This window comes from Dysidea avara, chromosome 2, assembly GCF_963678975.1.
Source record: "Dysidea avara chromosome 2, odDysAvar1.4, whole genome shotgun sequence".
NCBI lineage: Eukaryota > Metazoa > Porifera > Demospongiae > Dictyoceratida > Dysideidae > Dysidea > Dysidea avara.
The window spans coordinates 41,710,241-41,735,779 of record NC_089273.1 but is presented as its reverse complement, the minus strand read 5'-3'; the positions used below and the strand labels follow the sequence as shown (position 1 = coordinate 41,735,779).

At 37.2% G+C, this 25,539-nt stretch overlaps 2 protein-coding genes across 7 annotated transcripts in view; one reads left to right on the top strand and one right to left on the bottom strand.

Moving 5' to 3' along the window:
- The window catches only part of LOC136247368 (uncharacterized), a 260,912-nt gene extending 241,953 nt beyond the window's left edge, over positions 1-18,959 (bottom strand). The window contains exons 1-6 of one of the 5 annotated variants that reach the window (XM_066039014.1): positions 18,793-18,959; positions 18,495-18,686; positions 18,192-18,395; positions 17,970-18,069; positions 17,735-17,769; positions 16,538-16,799 (exon numbers count right to left, since the gene is read on the bottom strand). In XM_066039014.1, coding sequence (XP_065895086.1) covers positions 16,538-16,766 — 229 coding nt within the window. In that variant the 5' untranslated portion in view covers positions 16,767-16,799; positions 17,735-17,769; positions 17,970-18,069; ... (1 more) ...; positions 18,495-18,686; positions 18,793-18,959. Of the gene's footprint in view, positions 1-16,537; positions 16,800-17,734; positions 17,770-17,969; positions 18,070-18,191; positions 18,396-18,494; positions 18,730-18,792 lie in introns of all 5 variants that reach the window. The other 4 variants (XM_066039016.1, XM_066039017.1, XM_066039013.1 and 1 more) reach the window with 4 other exon arrangements.
- A 23-nt stretch (positions 18,960-18,982) lies between these two features.
- LOC136247366 (uncharacterized) overlaps positions 18,983-25,539 on the top strand; it is a 31,568-nt gene continuing 25,011 nt past the window's right edge. For both annotated transcript variants that reach the window (XR_010697441.1, XR_010697440.1), the window contains exons 1-2: positions 18,983-19,111; positions 24,552-24,637. The gene's annotated coding sequence lies outside the window, so the exon portion shown is untranslated. The remainder of the gene's footprint in view (positions 19,112-24,551; positions 24,638-25,539) is intronic.

Below are 25,539 nucleotides of genomic sequence, written 5' to 3'. Positions count from 1 at the left end.
GAGAATTACATTTTTCTCGTACATTAGATCGAAGTCATTCACCATTGTGATGTGCTAAAACGTAATAAAATCTCATGTGTTATTAGAATGTTTTTGGCCATTCATATAGTCTTTTATTGCCAGCCATTTCTAATACGTTAACTACCGTATTTGAACGGTTAATAGCTGTGGCTACTATAACTTTCCACAAAGAAAACCCTGTGGCTAATATGTGAAGGCAGCTACTATCCGAGGGCAGCTACTATGGGCTTGTGTGACAGCAGCCCTATGGCATTTACATGGATTCACGAGTGACTGACCTTGTTTAATCATCCTTCAATAGTATCATTCATTTAAACTTCTCTCAAAAACGGTGCTTCCTGGCTTAAAAAAACTCCTTTGTCTGGTTTCTGCTTCAAACGTGTCTTATCAACACTTGCATCAGTATATTCAGATACAATCTGCGGCTCTTATCCGAGGGCAGCTCTTATCACAATAATTCTAGGCAGTAGAGTGGCTACTATGCGAGGGCGGCTATTATATGAGCCACGGCTATTAACCGGGGAAATATGGTACATTCCTCTACCAGTACTCTGTGCTTCTGTACTAATGAAGATTTGACCTCTATGCATTCCATCATGTCTTTCTTTACTGATTCCAGTTTGATGTACCATGCCAAAGACTCGCGTGTACGTATGATCCATGTGAGAAAACTAATGGGCAGGAATTCTGTAATTCTAATAGCCGAAGTACAAGTGTTTGTTTTTACAGCACACAAAATAGCAGTCAACAACATTTTTGACAACACGCCCAGATTATTTAATTAAATTCGATGGATATAAGCAGGCATTGTTTTGCAACAACATATATCACGTATTGCAATTATCGTTACATCACTACAGTAATATGCAAAACTAAAATATCTATATCGCCAAAAACCCACAAAAATTACAAGCAAAAATTAGGAATTTTAAACCTTGGTATAGCAATCATATTTATAAACAAGAGAAGTCACCTACACCAACACTACTGGTCACTAGGGATGGGCGGTATTGATCAACATCATACAACAGTATTATATTTATAAACAATGCGGTGTTACTAAATACTCACTAAATATTTATAAGCTTCCATTGCAGACTATGCAGTGCTCACTATTCGAGTGGGAAAACAAATTGGAGGCATTACCCAACAATTTTTTTTAGACAGATCGAGCCAACAAACTCTTTAGACAGAGGTAACAAATAACATCTCATATTCCACTGGTGGTCCCATTAGTACCTTACTAGTAGTCCCATGCTACGCTCTTTGCTCCACTCTTGCTAACTAACAAGTTCTGCTACAATACTGTTTAAATAATATAAAAACCAGTAATTTCCAGTAGTCTACCAGTATGTCGGTATGTGGTATTACTAAATTTTAACATTTGGTTTTTAAAAAATGTCACACAACAACTAAAAATCAGCCCCTACAGTGGACACTTTTATCAATACTGTAGTCATATACAACATGTCTATAGAAGTTATAGTCATCCTTTAATGATTTACATTATCAAGTTGTCCATACTGTAGGGAACCATCTTTGATGTGAATCAACTTTGTAATGAGATCAAGACTTGGTGCTTGTTAGCAAAAAGTCTTTCCAAAAAATAAAGATAAAGCAGATGTTAAATACTTAAAGGTTTAAGATGACTGAGTTCCTTATATACATGTACATTCTACAACTGATTGTGGGTTTTGGTTATGATAATAAAACTACATCTAAATCAATACAATAAACATACAAGTGTTTTGTGTCATAACAATGTTAATGGTAAAATTATTAATTTTAAAATTGTGAGATGATGAACCCACGTTCAAGAAGTTATCAAAATCTCACGAAAGTTGTCACAGAAATGTGTTGCTATACGATGAGAAACACCCATATAATGAACTTCACCATTCATTTTGTGAACAATAACTTCCAAGAAAAATAGCTCCTTTTGTTCAGGTAAACATCAACTGTGCTCAATCCAGCTTGACAGACTGATGACAGAATAGTTAAGACCACAGCTGAAAATACAAAACTCCTTGTAGTAAGATGGCCACTGTAAAGGCAATTGTTAACAGACTACAGTTAAGTGCAGTATAGTCGAAAACCTACATTGACAATTTCAATGTTGAAAATATATTTTCTTTGAAAAAATCAGACAGCATTTATATGACATCACGTTAAATAGTGAAAATTTTATTACAGTAAATTTAAAATAGTGTAGCAAAAAAGTTTCAATTGTTAGAAGTAGCCTGAATGGAAGTGCACATTCATAAACTAATATCTCCACACTTGTACCTGTTTGGTACTATAGTAACTCTACTGGATCCAGTCTAGTAAAATGATAAATGATAAGATGAATGTAAAAGCTGAGCTCAAGTTGATGAGACAACACTCAATGTAGTGAGATGGTCCCTTATATTGGAGTGGATTACCTAGTGTGTTATCCTACAACCTGACCATACAAGCCTGTTTTATTTAAACAGTTAAACTACATAACAAGTCACCTATCTGTTGCTATACTAGTGGATAATGAATCAATAGAAACTGTAAGATCGATCCATGATGACAGAGTCATCTTTGAAATGAATCAACTTTGCAATGAGATCAAGACTTGGTGCTTATAGCAAAAAGTCCTTCCAAAAAATAAAGATAAAATAGATGTACTTAATGTTAAGAATACTGAGTTCCTTATATACATGTACATTCTACAACTGATTGTGGGTTTTGGTTATGATAATAATTACTAACCCTCTAAACCACTACAATAAGTATACAACTTTATGGATGGTAAAGTATATAGTGACATGATCAAGAGAACAATACTAGTCAATTCAAGTCAAGATAAGTTACAAAAACTGAACAATGTCTCACAGAAACATTGTCCTAAATCAGTACAATTAACATAATGAGAAAAGTGATAAGATCAAATCATTTAAGACAAGAATACAAGTTACAATAGGTTACAAGAAATGACCAAAGTCTCAGAGAAACATTGACAAAGCAACAAATCAGAATAAAATATCTCATATACATATTTAGCCTAAACGTTGTCTTCTACACAAAAAAACACATGTCAGGTGAGAGTGTAGCACATTTGCTGGTGGTAAGCAAAGTGTAAAGTGTGGAGTTGATGGCGGAAAGCAAATTCTAAGCAAATCGCTTCACCAGTCCAATTGCCACTGGTCAGGCTTTTCTGCTATGATGTCCCCTTAGTCTATATGTGTGGTCTGTTGAATAAAATGGTCAATTTGTATTGACTAGCGACGTACCAAAGATTTTTTGACGGTAAACGACTATCGCAAACCCATACAGAAGTACAGGTAGCAAATGCGGCTAGGGACAGCTATAATGCTATAACTCACCACTAACACTACGGCCTCTGCTCCTCTTCCTAGCTACTAAGCTACACAGGTAGAGAAATCTATTGCTGTAGAAGTAGTACTGGTAAGTGGTCTATTTTTTGAGATTAACATTTTTCTACATACACTAGATCGAAGTCATTCACCTTTGTGATGTGTTAAAACGTAATAAAATCTCATGTGTTATTAGAATGTTTTTGGCCATTCATATAGTCTACTATTGCCAGTCATTTCTAATACAGCAACTACCGTATTAGAATGGTTAACAGCCGCGGCTACTATAACTTTCTGCAAAGAAAACCCTGTGGCTATTATGTGAAGGCGGCTACTATGGGCCTGTGTGGCAGCAGCCCGTGGCATTTATACGGATTCACAAGTGACTGACCTTGTTTAATCATCCTTCAATAGTATCATTCACTTAAACTTCTCTCAAAAACATTATTTCCTGGCTTAAAAGAACTCTTTTGTCTGGTTTATCAACACTTGCACCAGTATATTCATATACAATCCGTAGCTCTTATCCAAGGGCGGCTCTTATCACAATAATTCTAGGCAGTAGAACAGCTACTATCTGAGGGCGGTTATTGTACGAGCCGCAGCTATTAACCAGGCAAGTATGGTACATTCCTCTACCAGTACTCTGTATTTCTGTACTAATGAAGATTTGACCTCTATTCATTCCATCATGTCTTTCTTTACTGATTCCAGTTTGATGCACTATGTCAAAGACTCGTGTGTATGTATGATTCACGTGAGAAATTAATGGGCAGGAATTCTGTAATTCTAATAGCTGGAAGTACAAGTATTTGCTTTATAGCACACAAAATAGCAGTCAACAACATTTTTGACAACATGACCAGATTATAGTCTTAAATTAAATTCCACGGATAAAAGCAGGCATTGTTTTGCAACAATATATATCACGTATTGCAATTATCGTTACATCACTACAGTAATATGCAAAACTAAAATATCTATTATCACCAAAAACCTACAAAAATTACAAGCAAAAATTAGGAATTTTAAACCTTGGTATAGCAATCATAATTATAAACAAGAGAAGTCACCTACACCAACACTACTGGTCACTAGTGATGCATTGATACCACTTTTTCACTACCGATCTGATACTGATACATTTGAAGCCAGAGATACCGATCCAATACTGATACTTTGCCCCACAGAAATTTCTCACAAGAAACAGCTGGTGATTTAGTTTACTAAATTCAGTTGCTAATCTCATCAACTGTATTTACTGGTTTTGTGGCTATCAATTATGCAAAGGTAATAGTTTATGGCTTCAATGAATCTTATTTTGTGGCTTACTTCAGTTTCCACTGTACTAAGAATGCTAGTAGTTGGCTTCTTTTAAGGAATTCATGGCTTATAACAGCTTTTGCCCAACTCTGTTCAATGGGCTATGTCGCCATCTTGATAAGTAATTAAATTATGTCATCTAAAGTATCTGTTGGTATCGGGAATTTATAGCTTTACCGATACAAGTCTGATACCGCCAAAATAGGGCTGATACTGATACTAGTATCGATATTGGTGCATCACTACTGGTCACTAGGGGTAGGCAGTATTGATCAACATCATACCACGGTATTTTATTTATAATTAATACGGTGTCACTAAATACCCACTAAATATTTATAAGCTTCCATTGCAGACTATGCAGTACTTACTCTTCGAGTGGGAAAACAAATTGGAGGCTGTAGTGAACAATTTCTTTAGACAGATCAAGCCAACAAACTCTTTAGACAGAGGTAACAAATAACATCTCATATTCCACTGGTGGTCCCATTAGTACCTTACTAGTAGTCCCATGCTACGTTCTTTGCTCCACTCTTGCTAACTAACAAGTTCTGCTATAATACTGTTTAAATAATATGAAAACCAGTAATTTCCAGTAGTCTACCAGTATGTCGGTATGCGGTATTACTAAATTTAAACATTTAGTGATTTGGTTTTAAAAAAATATTGCACAACAACTGAAAATCAGTATATTGGCCACCCTACAGTGGACACTTTATCAACACTTCAGTTATATACAACATGTCGATAGTAGCTATCAGCGTTGAAACCGGGTCGGGTCATCTGGGTCACATTTTCTCCGGGTCATCCGGGTCTGACCCGGTTTACAAATTTTTCGGGTCTGACCCGGATTGGATCACGTGAGAAACAAAATTGTTCGTTTGATGACGTGGAAACTTATAAACGCTATCGCGTAGCTCTTTCGTGAGCCACGCCCACTTAACACGTTACAAACATATGCTCAGCCACACCCATTTATTAGTAAGTGCAGTATGTAGCATGAAACTGAGGGTATCTATGGTGAGGGGTAGCTATTGTTAGTAGGTGATGACCTTTTTTTTTTGGTCTTCAACCTACAGCTAGGCTGAAGTTGCAATTCTAAAGGTCTGGATCCGCCCCTGTTTACTCAACACGAATAGAACGCTCGAAACATAGCTCTTATCGCACACCTCGTCTTTAATTAATCCGGGTCGCATCTGGGTCAAATCCGGGTCGGTGGGTCATCCGGGTCAGCGGTGGTGACCTGGTTTCAACGCTGGTAGCTATAGTCATCCTTTAATGATTTAAATTATCAAGTTGTCCATACTGTAGGGAACCATCTTTGATATGAATCAACTTTGTAATGAGATCAAGACTTGGTGCTTACAGCAAAAAGTCTTGCCAAAAATTTTTCAAATTAACAGTAATTGGTCGGGATGTTTGTTAAGATTGATGAGTCCCTTATATACATGTACATTCTACAACTGATTGTGGGTTTTGGTTATGATAAAATCAACACAATAAACATACAAGTGTTTTATGTCGTAACAATGTTATGGTAAACTCTTAATTTAAAATTGTGAAATGAATGGTCTCAGCTGTCCTGTAATGCGGTCAGTCTGTTGACATCAGAATAATAATACTTGCCTAAAAGCATCAACACCCAATCCTGATAACAGGATGTGATGCCATGCATGTCCAGACAGTAGCATGCAATCCTGATATGTGGGTGTTGCTTTGCATATAGTAATGCATTCCCATGGCAACATTTCTGTGAAATTTTATCACTTCTTGAAACCTATGTAGGTTCATGCTGATGATGACAATACTCCTTGTAGTACCTAGTGTTTCAGTATACAACTAAATTCTTTAATGAAAAGTGTTGTCCATATCCAGTAATCCAGTAACACCATACCCTCTAAAACATTTGTTACAATCGTTTTCATTCAGTAGTTATTGTTCCTAAAGCGCTCTACAAGCTATGCTGGCTAACAATCAGTAAAATACTTTTGTATTGGAAACCAGTATGCTTTTGTGTCTATCCTGAATATCTCTTGATCAGCTGACCTCATCTTCATAAAACTTCTGTGAAACGGAGTTATCTAAGGGCTGTATATCCCACAAAAATTTTACAAAGAACCAACAAGGTACTAGAGAGTTACTCATGAATTCGTATAATCTGCTGATAGTTGGTCGATCATTGAAGTACAGGGTACTGATAATAGGTACCTTATTACCAATAATTAGCACACGATATGCTTTATGATTTCACTTATAACACGACATTCACTTACAAGAGATAAAACGACATTCACTTACAAGAGATAAAATTTTGCACTGTAAGAGACTAAGGACTGCTCTACTGCTTACAGAAGTTCATACGTCACTGCAGTGAAGAATTGTAATCGCTTGACAAAATGATGCCGATAATTGGCAACTTACACTATATTTGTAAAGTACAGAAGTTCTAAAACATTTAAGCCCGTTAGGCATTTCTAATACAGTGGAACCTGTCTATAATGGTCACCTTGGGACCGAAATATATCTGGCCTTTATATACAGGTGGCTGTTATAGAGAAAACCTGTATAAGGTGGTCAGCAGCATTTGGGTGGCTATGGCCGTTATAAATGAGTGATTATTATTAAGAGGCTCGCGCCAACCGCAATGCAGTAATATTTTAGTACAGAAAGGACAAAGTGAGCTTGTTATGAATGTTGGTTATAGCTATTGAATACGTTTAAGGTGGCGGTAACCGCAAAATTATTAATCGATACACGGATTTATAAAATTCATAAAACACAGAATAAAGAGTGCACGAAGTTATATGCTGTATCATGTTTTAGCACGACCATTACACTGTTGCCATAAGAAATTTCACGCCGCTAAAACACGTGGAAATGCAGATACAGAGCAATTCAGGAACCCTTTTTATAATCATCTTCACGTCAATTTACTCGCAGCCTTATACCAAGACGGATCAAACGATGGGTTATTCAGGTTTTCCCAGGCAATGCCTAGGGCGTAATGCATTTACCATAGTAATAGCGTAAGCAGACATCCTTCTATTTATATAGTTTCCTTGTGCCAAGCGTCCACGACTATGAAAAGTGGACGGTAGTGCCAAGATTACGTACACGGAAATTTTTTTTCGGGTATTGCGCCCTTCGCCCACCTTTGTTGCACAACTGCATCTTTTTATACAAGGATTTAAAGCTAGTATACTAGAAAAAATTGACGTAGAAAAGCTGTCTTCACCATTTATGATACCATACTAAAACCACAAATTACCCTTGCCGCCAAAATTTCGTGCAAAGGATACGAATCCCTTAAACTAAGTTTCTTTACTACTCTACTTACTTTTGTGAATGTCTTCTTTACTACTACATACTAAACAACGATGAATTTCTTCTTACAACAAAGCCATGCGCTTTAACACGCAACGTAGCCATATTATTATTATGCAACATAGCCATATTATTATTACATAAGTGTAATCTTGTGATTTAATAAAGCTAATTCTTGTGGTAATATTATGGCTTCACTTCATAAGTCTTCCCATTAGATGGGTTTCCGCCATTTTAAGCAATGAAGCCTGATAGATTATATAGTATTCACGGCAGGAAGTGTGATAATTGTGCATTAATTGAAGCTGTTCTGTGGTGCCAGATAGTTGGCTTAACAAGCCACCATAAAAGGTAGCGACTGCTATATGAAGGAGAAAGTTATGTATACAGTGATTCATAGGCGAATTCTTGGTTGGCCGGTATACGCGTTAGACAGTTGACCGCTTAATGCAGACAACAATGCATACATTTGTATGGGAAAATATTTGGGACCTCCTGTCCATGGCCGTTATGCAGAGGTGACCGCTTAATCCAGGTGACCGCAACACAGGTTCCACTGTACTGTAACCATGTTTCTCTACCAGTAGTCTGTGTTTCAGTACTAGTGAAGAATTTACCTCTGTTCATTACAGCGTGTCTTTCTTCACTGATTCTGCATGGCTCACATGAGAAATTAATGGGTGAGGAATTCTGTAATTCTGCATTTTACCAATAGCCAAAGTACAAGTGTTTGTATTTACAGCATGCAAAATAGAGCAGCAATAAACAATATTTTAATGATTTACATTATCGAGTTGACCACACCTTAGGGAACCATCTTTAATAGGGATCCATCTTTGATGTGAATCACTCTTGTAATGAGATCAAAGACTTAACACTTACAGCAAAGTCTTTTCCAAAAAAAATTATAAGAAAAAGAATCAAGCAATTATTAAGATTTCTGAGTTCATTATATACATGTACCTTCTTCAACTGATTGTGGGTTTTGGTTATGATAATAAAACTACATCTAAATCAATACAATAAACATACAAGTGTTTAGCGTTGTATTAATTGTAAAATAGTGAGATGATCAATCCAGTTACAATAGATTTTAAAGAAAAGCATGATCAAAATCTCACAGAAATGTTGTGATAGCAATGCTATGGAGCAACACCCACATATCAGGATTGCATGCTACTGTCCGTAGACATACAGGCATCACAGCCTCTTATCGGGATTGGGTGTTGATGCTTTAAGGCAAGTAGTCTATATTATTGTGACGTCAACAGACTGACGGTATTACAGGACAGCTGAGACCAAGCTGATACATAGTGCTGTGATATACCGGTAATACCGTTTATCGTGATAAATTATCATAACTGATTATCACACCATGACAGTCTTTGATAACCAATATATAGAAATACCGGTATATTGATTAATACCAATATAGGATTGCTTTAAATCCAGCCTTTGGTGTTTAATTATCCAATTTGTTGATGGTTTAGCATACACAACCTAAACAGGTTGTCACATTACAACACATGCCTACTTGCGCTGAACTAATATATATTAGGATGCATACCGTTTCATACTAGGCCCAAGAAATGATGCAATAGTTACAATAACAAGCTAACTATATACCGATATACCGCGATATTTTCTTGTTACTAATACCGTGTATTCAAATTTCAATACCGCCGAACACTACTGATGACAACAGCTAACAAGTTCTACTATAATACTAGTGGAGTGGAATTACCTAGTCTTTCGGTATACAACCAAACCCTTTAATGAAAGACGTTGTCAATAATTTGTATAATGAAAATATGAATTGATAAAAATAATTCAATTTTATGATACAGCCAATCACAAAGCTTTTTTTGTTTGTTTGCTTGTTCTGATAAATTTTCTTACTGTATATTTGTGAAGTAATGAAGTTCTAAAAAATGAACAAAGTTGAAAAGACAATGAATCAACACAACAAAATCATCTTTGATGAGAATCAACTTATGTCAACCAAAGACTTGGTGCTTACAACAAAAAGTCTTGCCAAAAATTATCAAATTCTGGAAGAGCTAAAGTACACAACAGTTCTCAAGATATCTGAGTTCCTTATATATACTTGTAATTCTACAACTGATTGTGGGTTTTGGTTATGAAAACAATACCAGTCAGTCAAAAGTAGTACATTAGATAAGCAATGTGTATACAAGTAAATATCATAGGCAGTGTGTGAAATAACTTTTAGACATGTGCTGACAACATTGTCAGGACAACATGAAAGTTTAGTGGACATTAATCAATTAGTCCAGACATTTCAAACATTGTGGTCACCAATGTACTATAAAACTGTATACCATAAGTAAAAGCTACTAATGGCTAACAGGTTATAAGTACATTTGATGTGCAAAGTATGTTGATATGTCACAGAAGAAACTAGAAGAGTTGAAAAATATCAAGGCAAAACCAACCAGTGATGTTAGAGAAGAAACTAAGAAACCAGTAAAGGCAGAGGCAACAAGCAAAGTGGTGGATCTTACACAAGAAAGCAAGTGACCTAAGATTTGTCACATTGAAGAGATCGAAGAAGATAACAGTGGGCAAGAAGCAGTAGAAAATGGTGAATGGGTACAGATTTTCAGCTCTACCTTGAAGAACTCTGTTGTTGTCAGGGAAAGAACTAACTGACAGTCCAACATTTGTTGCTACACTAGTTTCCAACATATCAAGGAATACACAATACTCTGATACAGCAGTGCATTGGATTCTGGGTCAACAACTATATCCAAATATGGCATTACTGTCAGTGTCACTGGATCACCGTGAGTAGTATTGGATGTGAAACTGGAGAAGTTAATGTTTTTGACTCACTATATTCAGACCTGGATGAAGTGACCAAACGTAAACTCATGAGAGTGTTTGGATTATTCAAGATCACTGTACATTTTCCAAATGTACAAGAGCTAATCAGAACGGTCGATTGTGGACTCTTTGCTATAGCATTTGTCACTAATCTTGCCTATGTTTTTGAGTTTCAGCAAGAAAAATTATGGCCACATTTAAAAGTGTGCTTTGAGCAAAAGTACATGTCAACTTTTCCATGACAATGTATAGTGATCATACAGTCAAACATGATGTAAGCAATTGTAACATACTGTAAATAATTTTAAATAATTCACTGCTGTAATTATTTAATCACATTGATTTCAAGAATTTTACCATGTACATAAAAAATGCAACATAATTAATCAAATACGTCAGAGTCCTATAATCAATTATACTACCAGTTAAATCTTAGCAGGTCTTTCATGCTTCAAGATTCCAGCAGCACGAAAACTATTGATAATAATATTAGGATTTGCAGCCAAACGACTGTGTAAATCAATCATCCACTGAGCGGTGAGAGGTTTCATACAACTCATTCGCACGTCTACATTCTCATTTACTCCCTTTTCAAGTTGTTTGCAAATTTCATCTCCATACCAATCCTGGAAATTGGCTCGCACAAAATCCTTGGCGGGCTTGTTAACAGACAAATCGAGTGGCTGAAGATGGTCTGTGCAATTATTAGGAATGGTTACAAAAAGGATGTTGTTTTCCTCCAGCATCTTAAAGACTTGCAAGGTGCACTGCCCTTTGAAAACATCAAACAATGCTAGTGTGCACTGGTCATCTTTGAGCTTGAGCGCCTTTCTTTTCTGTTTTACGTATGGAACTATGACATTCTCAAGGCATGAAATTGTGGTGTTTTCATTACATTAGCCCAGTGATTGGCGGTGTAAGTAACATCCCAGTCGGATGGAAAATCAACACACTTTGGTAAACATTTAGGTATAGTACCTTTGTAAATCAGCTGCATTGGAAAAAATTTGCGGTGCATTGTGCAAGCAAATATGGCTGTTATTTGTCGCTTGTCATCTTTACCCACTATCTCCACACATTTGGTGCCCCTCTTTTCCATCGTCTACTGGTTGGATGGAACAATCTTCATTGCTGTGTGGTCCCAGTTAATCACTAGGCTGGGAGGTACTTCTTCAAAATCGATCACTGCTTCTATATCAATTAAAAATTGATCTTTGATCTCTGCAAAATTTTCAAATGCCACTTTTGAACCCTCCTTTTTGTAAATCCCATACATCGCAAGATGCTCCTTGCCCACTCTTTCTTCAGCTTGATGTTACGATCACTTTTTGATCGGTGCTTCTTCAGAATTCCCATCCCAGCACCTACAACAGCACTGGTTCCAATAGACGTGCCTGAGTCTCATTTCAACCAGCTTCTCTTACAAATGTTTATCAAATTTCTCACCAATAAGCACTGATTGTCTGCGTATCTTGCTAGGAAGCTTGGTTGCGATGATCTCCTCCCCTGGCTTTGCCATTTTTCGCTGTATACAGACCTCTTTCAAGTATATAGACCTCTTTCAAGTATGCATCCATCCAGTCTCTCACACTGCTGTCTTTCACATTCAAATCCTCATAATGCCTTATAGCGTTGGCTTACTTGGCTACTACATTTTTTGCTGGCGTACTTCCTTATTTCTGCTTTTTTCTCTAGCAGCAGTTTAATGTTCCATCACTAGGATTTCGGACTAAGCAAACCATTTTGTGGGGTTGACTCACCACAAAAGTATCTTGCCTGCTGGAATAAGAGGAGACAGGTCTCAAATACTTGAACAAGGCCATCAGTATCTATAAGCATGGTGAACAGGTGCACGTGTTGTCGTCAGGTCGTACGTTGCGCATCACATAAAATTAATATATGTGCGTATAAGGAAATGCATTGATGGCAACGGTCAAAAGGTCTGCTCAAGGTGAGACGTGAGTTTCTAAATGGGTTAATTTTCGTGGATCATCTTTATGTGGATTAATTTTTGTGGATCAGCTACATACCATGAAATCTGTGAAAATTTATACACCACAAAAATTTATATACTTACAGTAACTACAATGTGAAGACAATACTACAATGAACACAATATTGCGAGCACACCTACAAAATTTAAAAGCGTACTAGCTATACTAGTTGACATATACTTCCTACTGTAGTCATATACAACATGTCAATAGTAGCTATAGTCATCCTTTAATGATTTACATTATCAAGTTGTCCATATTGTAGGGAACCATCTTTGATGTGAATCAACTTTGCAATGAGATCAAGACTTGGTGCTTGTTAGCAAAAAGTCTCTCCAAAAAATGAAGAAGAAAAAAATTTAAAGAAGAATTTTAGTACGAAATGTTAAGATTACTGAGTTCCTTATATACATGTACATTCTACAACTGATTGTGGGTTTTGGTTATAAAAATATTACTATGTCTAAATCAATGCAATACACATACAGCTGTTTATCTTTGCGTGTCAGTAAAAATCGTAACTTATGGGGTAAAAAGTGATCAAAAATCTCATGAAAATGTTATAAAAGAACAAGATAATAGCTAACAGATACAGATGTGATGCTTACAGAAAAAGTCTCGCCAAAAATTATAAGCAAAACCAAATGAATGAAGATATCCAGACATGTTAGTTAAGATTACTGAGCTCCTTATATACATGTACATTCTACAACTGACTGATTGTGGGTTTTGGTTATTAAAATAATACCTATCTGTACCAGCACAATAAACATAATAACTTATAATCAGTTACAAAAATCTCAATCAAAATGATGATAGGAGTGTCAGTTAGAGGTATACATTAGATGTACATAACACTTTTGACACGATCAAAGGAATTCCAGAAGATACATTTGCCATGTATACCTCAACACAGGGAGACATCTAAATGTACACCGGTGTACATTGAAATGTATCCCGGGAAAGTGGTTGCACTTCTAAAAGAGCAAGCCACTTTCATCAAAGCAAGCATGGCCTTGATGTGGATGAGGCAGTGGTACCACCCTCTATTTGTTTATACAAGCTCAGACCGAAACCGATTGTAGGAATAAATTAATGCCCAAGTGATGATTATCACAAATTGAAGTGTTGCCACAAGAAGTACTCAAATGAAGGTATTTCAGTATCCTTGCTATTCTACAAGTTGGGAAATGTTACTTAAAGGTGAGAACTAGTCTTATAGTGCATTCACATGCATACAGGCACGTATTTGAATGTGGACATGCCCACATTATGGACGAGACAAGTTAACCACTCTATAACGAAGCTTACCCCTTTAGGTAGGGCTGTGTGATAATAGTAAAACCTATATCTCGATAAATGACAACCATTTTATCTTGATAATCGATATTATCTCAATAATAATGTAATATTGTAAGCACAGTTTTACATATTTGTTGACATAATAAAGTCCTTGTCAAGTAAGAAATTTTACCTGTTCCTCATTTAATTTGATATCTTTCCAAAGGTTTTTCATTTGACTGTGGTTGAAACACAGTGACAGCCGAGGTGACAGTGACTACGAGCATGGCAGCGGAAGCTCAAGGAGCTCTAGTTCTGACTCTTGATATGGCATATAGATGGTCAAATTAATAGGAGAATAACATAAAGAGTACATAATGGGGAGGGAGAGTGTCAAACTGTACTATACGGCTGAGCCTGTAAAGTCCAATGGCATCATTCACACAACTCAGCAATTTTTGTTTGATTGATGGCTAATAAATCATAAGCACAGTGGGCACACTTTGTATATGTGACTACCGAGTGAAAGAACAGTGTACTCAAGAGAAAAGTATGGCACATCACGCAGAGAAAGACACAAACAGTTAACTTGGAAAGCAAACATCAAGATACAACTTTGGGATCAATTAAACCTTTCAGGTATAAACCTAGGGAGGCAATAGCTAACCCAGGGGGGCTGTGCCCCCCTAGATTAACCCCTGGTCACCATCTCCTGCCTCGACAGTTCTACTAGCATAAGTGACACACTGTTGTGATTCCATGCGGACCATCTGTCAAAACTTTTAAGGTGATAAATAAGAGCAATCAATAGCAGTCAGGTTTATGAGAAGTACTGTATATGGGTTACTTTACCGGTTCATTTTTCATAGCCTATAATAAACGCCGTGGCATTAAACCAAATGAATTTGGTACACTAAACACCATTTAGAGGTAGAAGCAGTAAAGTAGTACAAGTAGAGTTCTCTGCCATTATAAAATAAACCATTAAAAATGGTCATTACGTTAGTGTGGTATTTATAAATAATCCAGATATTGGCACAACTGAAATATCCTTATCGGTGCATCATCTCTAAAAAGGGAGATCATTGATACCTAACTAGTGGACACGCAATCGATACATCAGTCTTGTACTAACTATTAATAGTGGCCATCCCATAATTGCCCAATTGTCAAATTGTCCATACTTTAAAATGTCATCTTTGATGTGAACCAACTTCGTAATGAGATCAAAGACTTGTTGTAAAGTCTTTTCCAAAAAAATATTACTGTTTTGATAAATTCTAGTCACTTCTATCCAGATTACTGAGTTCCTTATATACGTAAATATCCTACATCTGATTGTGGGTTTTGGTTTATTTCTGGATAATCCATATTGTGCTAATATATTAGCCTAAATACTACAATGTTTGCAAAAAATATATATAGTGACGTTGAACAGAAAAATCAGGGTTGCGTAAAATACCATTATGTATTTGTACATCCATCTAAAAGTTGAAAATGCTATATATATGTAGGTTAACATAATCATTATAATTAGTATTGTACAATCTTTTCATAAAATTTCACACATTGTTTGTAAAGAGTTAAAGACTGTTTGTGACCCATCAGCCATCATACTCAACGAAATATCAAATTATTTTAAAAGCTATCTGTACGCATGTCAGTGTATGTCTGGTGTCGTGCTTGACAATACTGCGAATTAACAAGCAGTTTTATTCAATTCAAAAGTTGTTAAGTAGCTTGCTGAATAATCCAATACTTCAAAAGTAGTAGATATCTAAAGGCCACAAACAGGACAAAAGATTTAGTTGTGTTAAACATTAACTGATACTTTAAAAAATGTACCAAACTACCTTACCAGTATTAGTGTATGGGTCGTGGTACAATACTTCAATAGCGCAGAACAATATCTCTCCTTCCCTTTAATTTTTTTCACTTTTTTTAATTTTGTACCTTTACAATTGTCTCAAATATTATTAACATTTATAGAAACAGTCATCATTCCATCTCAACTGATAAACAAACGCACAATTGTTACATAAGAAATATTCTTTACGTCTTTACCATGTATGTACATGACCACACGGGAGGCATACAGACTTACGCAACACGCAAGCAAGCAAAATGTTATACACTACATGCACACAGACACAGACCACATACACAAATGCGCACGCGCGCACACGCACACACACACACACACACACACACACACACACACTACACTACCAAACACACACTACATTACACTATCACACGCACGCACGCACGCACGCACGCACGCACACACACAACACTACCTATCACACACACACTACACTACACTATACTACACTACACACACACACATTACACACACACACACACACACACACACACACACACACACACACACACACACACCTTGTTGCTCAGATAATCTCTGGTCATGAAGCTTATTCACAATGTCATACACCTTCCGTCGTTTATCATGTAACTGCTTCATAATATCCCTCCATCTTCCTTCAGATTCTGCCTTTGTCCGTGGACTACTGATAAAAGACAATCCTTTTTGTAACGATCGACGTCTCTCCTCCGGCAGTGACGCAGGCAACGTGGGTGACATTGGAGACTTGAACATCTTCTCCATCATCGGTCATCTGGCAATTGACTGCTTCCATAAATCCTGTAAGAATAGGAAAACAATTGCAACTACTTAAAATGAAAGACTACCCAGTGAGCTAAATAGAACCCGTAATACAGTGGAAACTAGCCTTAGTGGTCACCTGTATGTAAAACTGAACCTTCTAAAATGGCCAATTTTAGTGAGATATTTATATGATAATCCTTATGCAACTGCTTACATGTTAAGGCCATGGCCAGCCCTAGTTAGATATATACAATATGTTAAAATAACCTGTTCAGAGAGCGTGTGTGTGATATCGCAAACCATTAAAATTACAAGAAGAATCTCTGCAATCACTCCAGTCACAATGGAAAACTCTCAACGATTCTCACTACAGACTTAAAGAAACCATCACATGATGCTACCGTTTATCGACACCTTATGCTGTCAGCAAAGACAACAGGACACTCGTAAGTCCATGAATCATGCATTGTATTTACTGTGGTATGCAAATGTATTAAAGCATTGTTAAACGGTGAAAAAATCAGAGAGAGATATAATGTTCAGCAGTAGGCAATGTCATTAACACTTGTATCAATTGTACATAGCATTGGTTGTGGTTGTTGTTGTGAGCTAACAGAACATTCATGGCCACATTGTAAGAATGTAGTGTCTCCTAGCAACCAAGTGGTATCTATGATTGGCAGTACAAGCCATAAATGGCTCTTTACTGTGCGAACGGTAGAAGCGAAACAGAACAGGAGATTTGATGGTTTGGACAGATACAAAGAAAACACTGAAACCCTGTACACTACGCCATTCGCACCCAGACCAGTCCACAGAGCTTATTATGTCTACAACGGTATCATACAACTAGTTGCTAGGAGACAAGAAAAATATCAGTTAGATTGCATGATGTTGAAAGGTTACAGTCTAACAACAACTAACAAGTTTACAAAATCATAGCTGTACAAAAGTCACACACATACACAAACCTGTTCAGCAAGACTTGAGTCATCAAGGGAAACGGCTACAAAGAAATGAAGCAAAATACAATTTAGTAAATGTCTAATAGCACTTTGCGTGCATCACAGCTTAACATTACACTTTACTAATCCATATCACTAACAACAGCTAAAGGTATACAAAAGCTAACTGGCTAACTTTATATACATGTACACAAATTCCAACACACAAACACTCTAACACAAAATAGCAGCTTCTACTGACCAGACATGACTGTAATTTTGACACTTAAAAAGCTTTCTCCTCCAATTGTGACTAGACCACAGTATTACAGGGTTGTTTTTTTTTTTTAATTCCTGAAAGGCTGAAACACAAACGTGCCAATTATCATCACAATAACAAAACTAGTGTGCATTATATAGAATAAACATCTACCATTATTATTATTATTGTTAATTAGCAATGGGGTGACACACAGACACTCGCTGTAGGTAGATCTGCAACCGCGGTCAAAGTCTTGACCAGCCGAAATTTCGCTTTGACCTGTGACTAAGAGCCTTTTCCAATCTTTGACCGGTGACTTAGCGACAATACTTTCGATTGTGGGTTGGAAATCTTCACTCTTGACCATTGACTCTGCACAAATTTGGTAGCGTTGACCTTTGACTTAGACCATGGTCGCAGATCTACCTACAGTGAGTGCCTGCATGTGTATCACCCCCTTGATTAGCAAAGCCCACTGGGGGCAACACGCTAAGGAGCATTACAATCACACATTACATTACTTACAGCGTTCTTAAATGTTTCAAGATCTATTGTGTCGATGTCAGGAATTTGTTGGGAGTTCCACTGAATAATTGTTCGAGGGAGGAAGGAGTATTTGTACACATCAACTCTGGTTTGCAATTGAGTTAGCTTGAGAGGATGTTGAGCAACCGTTCCGCTTCAAAGAACCCATTTATTTGCCTACAATCAAAGGCGCTAAAACAAGAATGAAGCAATCGTACTGCTTGATAGCCTTTCACTACAAGTCAAGGTTACAAATTGTCGCAAACACGTAAACAAACAAACAAACATCACATATTACCCGTGGGAAGATCGTCTGCTGCTGATGGTAGCTGCACCTCTGGGTTTACTGAACTCCCCTCTAGAGTCTGAAACAACTTTGTGTCTTCCTCGGCCATCCTGACCGCCTTCCAATGGAAAGGGAACTTTCAAAAAGTCGCAAAAAGTACATCTTAGGGCGCCTCTTATTTTGCGGTATGCTTAATTAAGCACCACCCTGGCACGCCCTGGCAGCGAACAGGGCGTGCGAGCTAGTGTCTATGGCGAGAGAAACCGTGGCTGCGAGCCTGTGTGATACCTGCTTTGATTTAAACAAGCACCGCTACTATTTACGATGAGTGGTACGTATGTGTTGTGTAGATGTGCAGTAGATTCTTGTCTGTGCTCGCTGTACATGTGGCCATGCCGGGGGTCATGCTCCATCTTGGCAGTGGGTGGGGGATTGAGGTTACGGTCAAGGCGCATGCTGCTTTTTTTACTATTATCAATTTTATCTAAAGAAAGGGTACACAGAGGTTTATAGCCTGTACAAGGTGGTCCCCATAACACATACACAGTACAAAAAGCAATACAGAACAAGGGGGTGACACACAGGCACTCACTGTAGGTAGATCTGCGACCTAAGTCAAAGGTCAAGGCCACCAAAATCGTGCCAATTCAACGGTCAAGGGTAAAAGCTTCCAACCCACAATCGAAAAGTGCTGAAATATCGTTGCTAAGTCACCGGTCAAAGGTCGAAAAAGGCTCTTAGTCACAGGTCAAAACGAAATTTCGGCCGGTCAAGACTTTGACCGCGGTCGCAGATCTACCTACAGCGCATACCTACGTGACACCACCTTGCAGTTAGACATCAGTTAAACAAGCAACATCGGAGCCGTGATCTAAATAAGTTGTGATGGTAGGACAAAATTTCATGTGGGATTGAGTTATGGTGTGTTTACATAGAAGGAATTTGTGAATGCATTGATGGAAGATGGTTGAGTCTGTAAAGTCAGTGGATGAGATCATGTAGTATTAGTGTTAAGATTAAAGTGGTGGCAGGAATTGATTGGAGTTTGTTTATGCATAATGGAGTGCACCATAATGACACTCTGGTATTGTCGTCGCGACTAGGTAAAGTTTACTCTTGATTACTTGGGCATGATGAGAGAAACCATCTGCATAGCTAACTAATAAATAAGTGCGCCATACACCCCATCTATGCAGCCATATACCATATTATACTGTTCATGTACAACTTAAAAGAAAGACTGAGGTTACGTATCATTCCAGACTTATGAAGAAGTTTGTGGACATTTGCTATACACTTTGTTCATGGTAAAAAAAAAAAAAAATTCCAGCTGGAACAGGCACGTCCAATACATTTCTATTGAAAATGTTGCCCACCGCCTACCTTAGAGCAGGAAAGTGTTTTTTAACCGTAAAATTATGTACTTAAATTTTGTCTGATTTCCTTTTGCTATGACTCATTTAAATCAGCATTCGCTATTCTAGTCTGGTATGTGTCACATGTCACAGGTTATTATGCTATTTATATCACATGTCACAGGTTATTATGCTATTTATATCACATGGCCCAGTAAAGGCCAATACAAAATGTATGGAGAAAAATTTGCTACGCCATATTAGTTTAGGCCATCCTGATGTACCAAAATTTCCGTGAATTGGGAGAGGGGTAACAACATTGTGTTCTCAGAAAGTTGTTCTACAATTATTATTATCTGAAAAGTTGAAAGTTACCAAACAGGCACAGTACATGGGGAATAGAACGGTGGATATTTGGAAGAGAGTAATCCATGGCTTTAATATGTACCCATGTCACTATGTTAATGTTTCAATGAAACAAAAGCATAAATTTTAGTTTGTGAAATTTACAGCGTTTTTGTGATGAAGCACATACTGTACAACGTCCACTTTTATGACAAACTTCTTCATATGGGCTCCAACTAGACGTGATTCTCATGATTCTGCCTTCGATCTTATGTCCAGCATTTATAATCTCTCACATTCCTTACTCCAAGGATTTTCTTTTGCTAACTAAGCTTCACTCAATGCTGCCTGTAGCTTTACTCTGGTTGAGTGGCAAGGAATGTGGTGGTGGTTATGGATTGGGAATCTGCTTTATTACTTTTAAACCAGTCGTGTACCCAAAACCAGTCGTGTACCCACAGCCAGTCAAAAGCTGGCTGTGGGCACACGCCTGGTTTCCAGAAATTGGTTTGGCCAAAACCACGTGTCTCCATGGAGGTGTGTCTGTCCAACACCCACGCAAGCAAATAGACTTTTCAAGCTACAGATAATAAATCATCATGCGATACATAAAGGTTGTTTACATACTGTATTAAACTGTTTTAGACTAGAATAAAGCACAATATATTTGCAGGTAATTGGTAGGTCACAACATGCTGAACATTGCTATATGGGAAACCCCTACATTGACATGCTACCACCATCTGTTCAATGCCAAAGTAGGGATTTTCCCACATTTAATTGTGTTGTAATGGTTACCATAATTCATACGTATGTTATCTTGTTTCACTACTTTTTATCGCTGGAACCCTACTTCACTGTAACTCTTTTACCATAAAGTGGACATTAAATCCCTAAAAGGGTAGTGAAACAAGGAAGGTCACCTACACCTCAAGATATACTTGTGAGCATTTAATCCCTACTTCAGTCTGTACCCAAGACTGAATTCTATGATCCATTATCGAACTTAAAATTCCTAATTTTACCTTATACTTGTTTGTAATATATTTGTGACTGGATCTGCGAAAACCCGACACAACCACACATTTTTCATGTTAAATATTTGTAATCTACTAAGCCAAATGTATACTCCGGCAAAGTTTCAGCCTCGTATGCCAATAACTTTGGGTGTTACAGGTAGGGCTGAGCGATACTACCGTTTTAGCGATGTATCGCGATATTTTGAAAGTATCGATATCGCAATATTTTGTTATTAACTATCGTGATACCATGCCTGTACATTACTGTCATTAAAAAGCCGTGTTTGTTATGCTGTACTAGGCGCAAGAATCCTTGTAAGTCATATCCTGGTTACCCCTGCAGAGAGGTGTGAACACCATAACATAACTTCAAAGCATGTGTTACAATAACTGTTACTGTAAACAAGGTTTACAGTGGCTAGTTTGATCTTTTAAAGACTTCCTGCAGGAATACTAAGGAATATACTATGTAGCACCAGCTATGATTAATATATTTGTAAGTATCGTGAAGTATTCAGTATCGTGAAGTATTCAGTATCGTGAAGTATTCAGTATCGTGAATTATTCAGTATCGTGAATAGTGACTTTAGTATCGATCATGATACTAAAATGGCAGTATCGCTCAGCCCTAGTTACAGCTTACAGCCCTACAAAGTAGCAGTAATAAAGATTCATCTGTACAGCAGGTATAGAGAAAATATACAGTATTACAGCTGGTTACCAAAACGGTTGTAACTTAGATGCAGAATGACACAGGGAGTTGTAATTTGCATCATCCTGTTTGCCATGAATAGGGGAATCAATTACTGGGCAAGTTTTTCTTTACTTTACTGTACAAGGGCAAAAGTAGTGAAGAAAGATTGATCGCCTACTATTGTTTCGACATTACATAAACAAACGCCCATAACTGCCGTTACTAAAACAAACCAAAAATTTTCAAACTCCTCTTCAGTAAGCTGATACATATCTAGGTTTTATTGTTAGGCACTTTCGAATTATAATAACACACAAGTATTTCACCCATTATATTCAATGGTATTTCACCCATTGTATTCAATGGTATTTCACCCATTGTATTCAATGGTATTTCACCCATTGTATTCAATGGTATTTCACCCATTGTATTCAATGGTTTATGCTATAAATTTAGGCTTGCGTGACTGTCAGTTTTTCGCAGATCCAATCACATTAATTTACCGATGGATGTCAAAAAACCAAAACCCACAATACATTGTGATGATACAAACTGAATACTTTTGATATTGGTGATAATGATGATTGTTTATTACATGTTGTTACGTATGAATTTTTGGATGGTCATATATTTTATTAATGTATGTGACTGGATATAACATGACCCAGCTTTTTCACCCATACAAAATCAAAAATGTTTATGAACGTAATACTTTGTGTGTAGAATTTAGGGTCGGGTCTTGTCAAATCCAGTCAAAAAACAAATGTGGCTTGCCTAAAGCCCTATATCACATGTACATAATACAGGATGAAACCAGGTTTTGTCTCAGTTGGCACAGTCACAAGAGCTCTAACAAAAACCAGTTATACAAGTTTACGGTTAAAAGTTATTTGGTTGTAAGTTTTGTAGCTATAGCTGTGAGATAAAAGGTTACCATAATATATAGTATATGGCCTGCTCTCCACAAACTATATCTATGAATAGTGTAGTCAGATGGTAAGCTTGGGGAAAAGGCATTAAACCACTTGTGACACAAAACACACTAAGTTCAGCTCTACTGTTGAAACGCCTATTCTATGATATATGCATATTGTACATGCTATGGAATGAGGTTGATGTTTCATCTCTGTATACACTGTATATATAGATAGGCCTTGCAAAAGCTATCAACCCCTTAAAGCTATCACTATGTATGTCTTTTACATAAGAACTTATCAATGGAGAGTGGGCATGCTTTTTACTTTGAGTTATTAAATATCACTGACTGGATTGGAAAAGCAATCCAAATCACACATCAGTAGTCTCGAGATAAAGCAGTTTTAAAAAAATTCAAGCCATTTTATCTTTCCAAAGGTAGTGAGCATGCCTATGGAATTTATATCAGAGATTCGTCAATTTATTACATTTCAGAGCATTTCCAACACCTGTACATACAGTGGTCCCTCCATTATCTAGCCATCGATTATCCGAACGTTCTGTTATCTGAACTGTGAAAGTACTGTTCTGTTAGAGTATTTTGCCTAAAGTGTATGTTCTATTAGAGTATTTAACTGAACTCTGTATATCAATGTATGGGCTTTATTTATCCTTATCCATATCTGAACACACCTAGGGCCCAATTAATTCATATAATGGAGGGACCCAGGGGCGGATCCAGGACCTGGCAAGGGGAGGGGCACAAACAGGCAAGTTGTAGGTGGTTAGGGAGAGCCTGATCCTCTTGTTAGTTGTTGCATTTTTTGAAGCAACAAATATTATTACACCTCTTAGTAGTATCGCAATGTTGATTTTTACCATTTTGGCCTTTGCAGATGGTTGTGAAGTATTTGAAACTGTTTGAAAGGCTCTGAATGTCTTAAACAACAGCAACACGATGATTATTTTTAGAGGCGCTTAGTGCGCACAAAGGTGCTGGGTGATAATTTCAGTTGTTTTTGGTTCGGTTTAGTTTCAGGTTAATTATTTGTAATAAATGCTATTAAATGTGCATATTTTTGTGAGTTCTATAAGCTGATCTTAGCCTGGCATAAAGTTTAGTATTTTAATCAGAAGTATGGATCCTCCACAAGGCAAGGGAAGGGAGGGGGGGGTGGGCATTTGCCCTAAATTCCCCATCCTGGATCCTCCATTTGGACCACTGTAGAAACTTGTAAAGTAAATAGCATGGTGATGTAACAAGCAAGTATCCATCTTATACTATGCCACTAGTTGGTGAACTGCTTGTACAAACAGGCACCCAGCTGTAGTCACCATCATAAGAATTGCATATTTGTTTCTTTATTTGTGTGTTTGAATTAAGTGAGAAATATACATAGCTGTAGTTTAGTGTTGTCTGTTACGTTGTGTCTTTTCTTTCAGGTCTTGCTTTGTGAACGACTGTTTCCTTACATAACTGCTACCTGTGGAAAGAGCATGTATAAGCTGCACTCAACAACTAGACGATGGTACATATTGTATGATATGAATATATTTCATATGTATATGTACGTGTGTTCAGTCTAACAGTCAAGGAAAAGATACAATAACTTACCACATACTGTTCCATAGGATACCGTATTTACTATGTAGTTGGTTAAACACCACACTTCAATAGTAGCTACACTTTAGTGATTCCACATCCATTTTGAAAATAAGAGCTTCAAGATTGTTTTTGAGCATCGAGTGGTACTATTGGTCGTATTGTGGTCAAATTGTAATAGTCACATCGATTTTATAACTTAAGGTAATAGACACCACAGCGTTAGCCAAGTAAATACATTATTTCCTGTTTTAAATCTATACAATGAAAATGGGATCTTGGTTGAGAAAACTGGCAGGCATGTGCCCAGGTTTAGAAGAGTGGTGGCTACAAGATATGGGGTCAAGTCCAGAAGATATAGTACAACATGTGTGAGGCCTCAACTTGTGTGAATTAGAAGTAAATCTGTGATTGGTAGTGGTGGCTATTTTCAGCGAGCACAGACCAGAATCTACTGCACATCTATGAAACACATACATACCAGTCATCGTACATATCAAGCAGATGTCACACACGCTCACACACGCGGTTTCTGTTGCTTGTCTTCTTACGGTTCGCTGCCAGGGTGTTGCTTAGTGTACTGTAATACTCATTGCTATGTAACAGGTAGAGATGGGATGATATACCATGTAGAGAAAAACTTTGGCGGGATAAACTTTGACAAGTAGCCAACTAAATTACATTTGGCGAAACAAACTTTGGTGATTTCAAACACAATCTTTAGTTATGAAGATACTATGCTACGGGTAATTGGCGGGATTAAACTTTAGCTAATTTGTAGTAAATCACCAAAATCTCTCGCCAAAGCTTCCCAGTGATATAGGAATC